The sequence below is a fragment of the Oncorhynchus keta genome, chromosome 14, assembly GCF_023373465.1.
Source record: "Oncorhynchus keta strain PuntledgeMale-10-30-2019 chromosome 14, Oket_V2, whole genome shotgun sequence".
NCBI classification, from domain to species: domain Eukaryota; kingdom Metazoa; phylum Chordata; class Actinopteri; order Salmoniformes; family Salmonidae; genus Oncorhynchus; species Oncorhynchus keta.
In genome coordinates this window covers 64,968,787-64,974,786 of record NC_068434.1, presented here as the reverse complement: position 1 = coordinate 64,974,786, position 6,000 = coordinate 64,968,787, and the positions used below count along the sequence as shown (strand labels likewise).

The 6,000-nt window shown below is 45.8% G+C and overlaps 1 protein-coding gene across 1 annotated transcript in view; it reads right to left on the bottom strand.

Annotated features, from left to right (window-relative positions):
• Positions 1-2,684: 2,684 nt before the first annotated feature.
• Positions 2,685-6,000, bottom strand: part of LOC118394151 (protein ENTREP2) — a 141,601-nt gene continuing 138,285 nt past the window's right edge. The window contains exons 8-12 of the mRNA XM_052462151.1: positions 5,166-5,232; positions 4,305-5,003; positions 4,038-4,109; positions 3,471-3,790; positions 2,685-3,358 (exon numbers count right to left, since the gene is read on the bottom strand). Of these exons, the coding sequence (XP_052318111.1) occupies positions 3,143-3,358; positions 3,471-3,790; positions 4,038-4,109; positions 4,305-5,003; positions 5,166-5,232 (1,374 nt within the window). The 3' untranslated portion in view covers positions 2,685-3,142. The remainder of the gene's footprint in view (positions 3,359-3,470; positions 3,791-4,037; positions 4,110-4,304; positions 5,004-5,165; positions 5,233-6,000) is intronic.

Below are 6,000 nucleotides of genomic sequence, written 5' to 3'. Positions count from 1 at the left end.
TTTAAGACAATAACTGAACACTATGAAATACAAAACAATAAATGTGACCATGAACGAAAACCGAAACAGTACCGTGTGGCAACAAACACTCACATGGAAACAAACACCCACAACTCAAAAGTGAACCCAGGCTGCCTAAGTATGATTCTCAATCAGAGACAACTAACGACACCTGCCTCTGATTGAGAACCATACTTGGCTGAACTCAAAACCCCAACATAGAAAAACACACATAGACTGCCCACCCCAACTCATGCCCTGACCATACTAAATAAAGACAAAACAAAGGAAATAAAGATCAGAACGTGACAATTTCCCCACCAATGTTTCCACCAAACAGACACGTTGCAGATACAAATCAGTCCTGATGACGTTCGCTTAAATTTCCATTTACGGAATAAAACCTGTGTTTTCATCACATTTTGAACTCTACCAATAGTTTTGTCACAAAAACTTTTGCGTTAAATGGCCTAGTCTGGTCTTGGTACGTGCGCCAACAGCTTGCAGATAGCCTACAGTGCTGTCCTGTCCACTCCCGCTCCTGCTCCCCCTCTCAAAGCAGCTAGACTGCTCATCATTACGCACACCTGTCACTATCGTTACGCGCATCAGTGCTTCATCGGACTCACCTGGACTCCATCAAGTTATTAATTATCTCTCCTATATCTGTCACTTCCTCAGTTTCTTTCCCGAGTCAGCATTATTAATGTTGTTATGGGTCCCTTGTCCAGACGCTTTTCGTGGTTTGTTTCCTGTCTGTTTACTCATTAAATATTCACTCCCTGTATTTGCTTCTCGTCTCCCAAAGTCTGTCCTTACAGAATGCTGACTCCACAATTGGAAGCATCATGGAGTTTATATATTTATTTTTGGTGGCGTCGGTTCCGGGTGCCGCTGTTGAAACAACTGGGGATGCCTCAGCCGGCTCCTGTCCGGTGAGAGAAAGGTAGGTTGAGGTTGCCAGGATCAGAGTAGTACAGAAGGTGTCATATGCTAAGGCAGTTAAGAGAGTAGTAGAGGAAGATGGGGTCCAGGGTGAGGGATTCGAAGAGGATTCCTGTGAGTAGGATAAGGCCTATAGAGATTGATAGGAACAACATGTGTTTCAGTAAGTGTTTTTCTTAGGGTTCATACCCATCGTTATCAACTGTACTGCAGAAGTGGAACATAAATCACAGAAAAAAAGACGTTGTGCTGCAGAAAAGTACTTGGGTGTACGTGAATTTACTGCAGAAGAGTTACAATGTGTGTTACAAGATAGTGTCCAGTCCTCCCAGGCTGCTGACCTGGTGCAGGATCAGATAGTGGTGAGGCTTTAAAGGGTCTAGGGTTAGTTGGTAGGGCAGATTTTTTTTCCCCCTTTTCCCCATCATTTGTCCCATCCCTTTTTGTCTTACAAAGTATGAATTCACACTCCAGAACAGTAGGCAGATCCACAGGGATATATAAGAGAAATAAATGAACAGGGAGGCTGTGACAATACACATTTAAAGTAGAAAAAGGTCAGATATTTTGGGGTAGGTAAAATAGATTATGCAACAATTGCGATGGAAAGGTTTTATGCGTAAATATTGATAGAAAATCCATGTCGTAAACGATGATGTTGTAGCCTACTACCACCACCACAACATGTAAAAGCATGCAGAGTTTATAAGTAGATGGAATAGGTTATGATGCAAATGTTCTAATACATATCAATGCTCCATTAGCCGTTACAGGAAAGGTACTGTTGTCTATTAGAAATATTCTCTCATTGATTGAGACAGGTAGGTGTCTCCAGGGGTGAAAGTAAGGTGGTGCAGAGTCCCAGCAAAATAAATAGTGGGGGTAAACCGTATTGTTAAAACATGAGTCTATCACAATAATTAAAACAACATTTCAAGAAAACTGAGATGAATAGTGCCGGAAACCCGAGACGTGGGACAGCAGTGGATGCATACATTCTAGCCTAATGACAATCACCAAATGTCATGTGTCATTACACTTTTTGGTGTTTTGTGTAACGGATGTCTCTTTCCATTTACCTCTAAAGTGCTGCATGTCACGATGACACTCACCTGTCTGGATCAATAAGAGAAAAGTCACTTAAAGATGTTTTAAACATTTTCTCTTATTGATCCAGACAGGTGAGTGTCATCGTGACATGCAGCACTTTAGGGTGGACCCATGGGTGAAATTAGATTACATTTTTTCCGGTACTATGTGTGCACACCCCAAAAAATGATGGGCCTAATCAAAGAAGTACATATAGAATCCCTATTAATTCAATAGGATCTCTGTGGGCCTAGTCCTAAAGATGTTTCATTTAACTTTTAAAATGTACAATATGACCTTTTATTGTGTTATAACCACAACTAGTCATAATGTTTTCATCTGATTCTCAAACATTCACTTCAAAGGGCTCCTTTACTAGGCACCCGCGCACATTCATCCACTCGCAACACATTTCACACCTCCAAACAGAGGTAAATGGAAAGAGACATCCGTTACACAAAACACCAAAAAGTGTCATGACAATTTGTGTGTTTTGTACATTGATACAGTGTTTTATTATTCTTCTAAACTATTCAGTTGCGCCCTTCATGCATCTTTATGGACTTCTGCGCCTCTTGTGCCTCCTAAAAATGTATGTAATGTTCAAATGATATACCATTGTTGAAAGAAGGTCAACTACAACATAGAAAGTCATATTTTATTGTAACACTGATAAGAATTGTAACACATTGAGGTAAGTTAAATAATCCACTTTTGTAAAGTTCTCTGTCCTGCAGTGGCACACAGTATTCAGCCAATCCGAGTTAGAATCCACAAAGTCTGCAGGAGCTAGTACCATCCCAAGTCTGTCCAGTTCACAGTTTTAATACAAAGTTGTTTTTTTTCCTTTTGATAAAGTAGAGCACTAGTTTTTCATCATGACATCTCCATTTAGTTGGCTTACAAGTGTGTTTTACAAGGTTGAGACTTTAAAAAATCCCTTAAGGGAGAAAAGAACATTCTGGTGTTTTTGATATGAGAGAGAACAGAAGCCAATCCAGTCCAGACATGACTTACTGAGTTTGTTACTGCTAATGTCTTGGCACAGTCTCACAGGGCACTATGAGATAGAGATAGGGGTTGAGTCCTTGGTGGGGAGGGAGTGCGGTCAAAGGATGGTCTCTCTACACAAAAGGCTTTGAGTGCGTTCAGAGGGTGAGGGAGAGGAGTCCAGGGGAGCAGGGGGGTTGGGAGGCCCTGGTGCTGTAGGTGGACGCCGCAGGGATGAGAAAGGGGAACTCAAGGCCCCACAGCTTTGGAGGTGCAGGTCTTCATGGGCACGCTTCCTTGGGCTGCCGATGATGCGTTGTGACTGTGTCATCACCTGACCAACAGACCAACAGTTTAGCCCAGAATGATCCAACAATGGTTTCATTAAGTTATCAGACCAGCTTTTTTTCATATGCATTCATACTCATGCTCATTGATAGACGTACCTGATCTATGACATTGGCACTGAATATAGCTTCCTCCATGTGTCTCTCGTCAGACTTGATGACATACTTGATGCTGTTGACCACCTGCTGGACCTCTGGAGGTAGACTGCAGCTGGAGTGCTCCAGGAATTTGGCCACCAGGATTTTGGTGTCTTTATACGTCTTGAGGTCAGCCAGAGAGTGTGGGCGCTCGTTGGAGACCGTGTGCAGGGCTCGCGGTTTGAGGCGGATGTCCACTTTCCTCCCCTCCTTCTGCTTCCTACCACTGCGGGTGCTGACTTTGGCAGCGGCGTGGGGAGGAGCTGCCACCTCTGTAGACTCTGAACACACAAACACCAACACAAACATACAACATCCAATCAGGCGGGACTCAACATATTCAACACATTTGCACATTCTGTAGGTGAATGCTATTTTCACCTACGAGTCGCTGGTCTAAATGGGTGTTTTCGCCAGAGGTACTGTATGTGTAGACTGCCAGGTTAGGTGGGGAGTGATCTGGTGGGGAGATGTGAAAGGCGTACATAGTAGAGAGGTGGTAAAAGGCTCTGGTGGGGTGGGTGTTACCTTGCTCTGGTGAAGTCTGAGGAGAATCTTCAGGAGGAGGGTTGCTTGCAGAGGGGCAGCCACAGCTATCACCTGCAGAGGGAGATGTTAGCCTTATGGTGAACAAGTACTTATGCTAAAGTATATTATTTGCATTTCACCAAATGAAGTGATGCTAGCTGCCTATGTGGTCTGATTAACCCGGTTCATCTCAACAGTAATGACCGGATCTTTCCTAAACAACACTTGGGGAACAATGCCGTGCCGACACAGGAACAACTCACGTACTTCCAGATATGGAGGTACAGGAGATGGGGTCGCTGGTGGAGCGTACGATGCGAGCCAGCTTGCGATACCTCCTGCCAGACCGGAGCATGCGGGGTCGCTCTGCAGGCGCTGAGGTAGAAGGGGGCTGCGAGGCCGGGCAGGAGGAAGAGGAGGATGGGGACCACACACTGAAGCACAGCCGGGAGCCACGGGGCCGGGAAGGGGGGGACGTGGAGGGGCAGGCAGCGAGGCTCTGGGCTGCTGTGGCTACCTCTACAGAGGCTGTGGCTGCGGCTGCAGAGGGGGAGGCAGAGGGCAGGGAGGGAGGAGTAGGAGGGACAGGAAGAATCAGTTGCCTCCTACTGGCTCGTTCTCTGAGGTTTGCGTGTAGCTTTACTCCTCCCTTGGGCTCCTCGTGCTCCAGTATGTTGACATTCTCTATGGACCAGTCTGGAGAGCGGGGAATGGAGTCCTGGGTGTGGGAGGACTCGCTGTAGCCAGTGTAGTCGACCCGGGCCAGGCCGCGGTGGCGGTGGGAGAAGCGGGCACTGAACTCTAAACTGATGGAGCTGCCATCAGTGGGGGCGGTGTGCAGCGTGCCATAGGGAGAGGAGTCAGAGCCCTGCACCTCCAGGGAACAAAGATCCTCTGAGGAGCAACTGTGGTCTGGAATTTCTGCTACCTCCTCTGATACCATTAGAGAGGCACTGTCCACCGAGCCTGGGACAAGACACAGGAGAGCACAAGCATCAGCTGCACCAAATTATAGTACAGGCATAGATATCAAACATGGCTCAACCCTATGGGTGAGATACACCAGCCTGTTCACACACACAGTCAAAGTCGTGGTGGCTGTAGCGATAGTGATTAAGCCTTCCTTACCCTGAGTACTGAGACCAGCTGTGGCGTTTCTCTCACAGAGGCTGGACTGATCAATGCTGGTAGTGACCTGCAGAGAGGAGCACATGCACACACACACACACACACACACACACACACACACACACACACACACACACACACACACTATTAGTTCTTACAGTTAACAAAGGAGACACACATTTCCAAAGGGATAGTGAGTGAGGGAACCAAATAAATCTGCCATTAGTGAAACCCTTGTTAAAGATGAGGAACAGGTGGGAGACGCAGAGAATCCTTTTGGAGAACATCTGTCAGAGGCTGCTGCTTCTTCCCGACACATCTGGCAACCATGTGCTCAGTTCCACACTCTGGCCAGTAGAGAGCTCTCTAAGCACACATCACCCACTCCACATCAGGAATTCCATTGACATTTTAGAGGTGGTGAACTGTCACTGTAATGTGGTTTTCTTAAATAATTGAATGCTTATTGTGTTATGTGTTAAGTGTGCTTGTTTTCTCATCCCATCATGATGAGTATTTCTAAATCATAGCAGTGAATATGGAAAAGGATAATCAGGGTTTTAGAAGCATGTAACGCTGTGTAGTGTCTGTAGTACCATTTAATATAAAGTATGTTCCAATACAATACCTCTGTCTTACCAATCATAAGCTGCAGTCACCTGTACAAACTGATCATTTCGTGTCCATACCTCTATTCTTGTCAACCTGCAAGAGGTGAGCGACTAGAATGTCTATTCAGGGGGAATCTAGATCCCTCCTATTGCAGCTGCTCCCCTATGAGGCATACATCTAACAGTAGCCAGTCCCCTCAGGTGCTCTCCCTGCATCAACACTT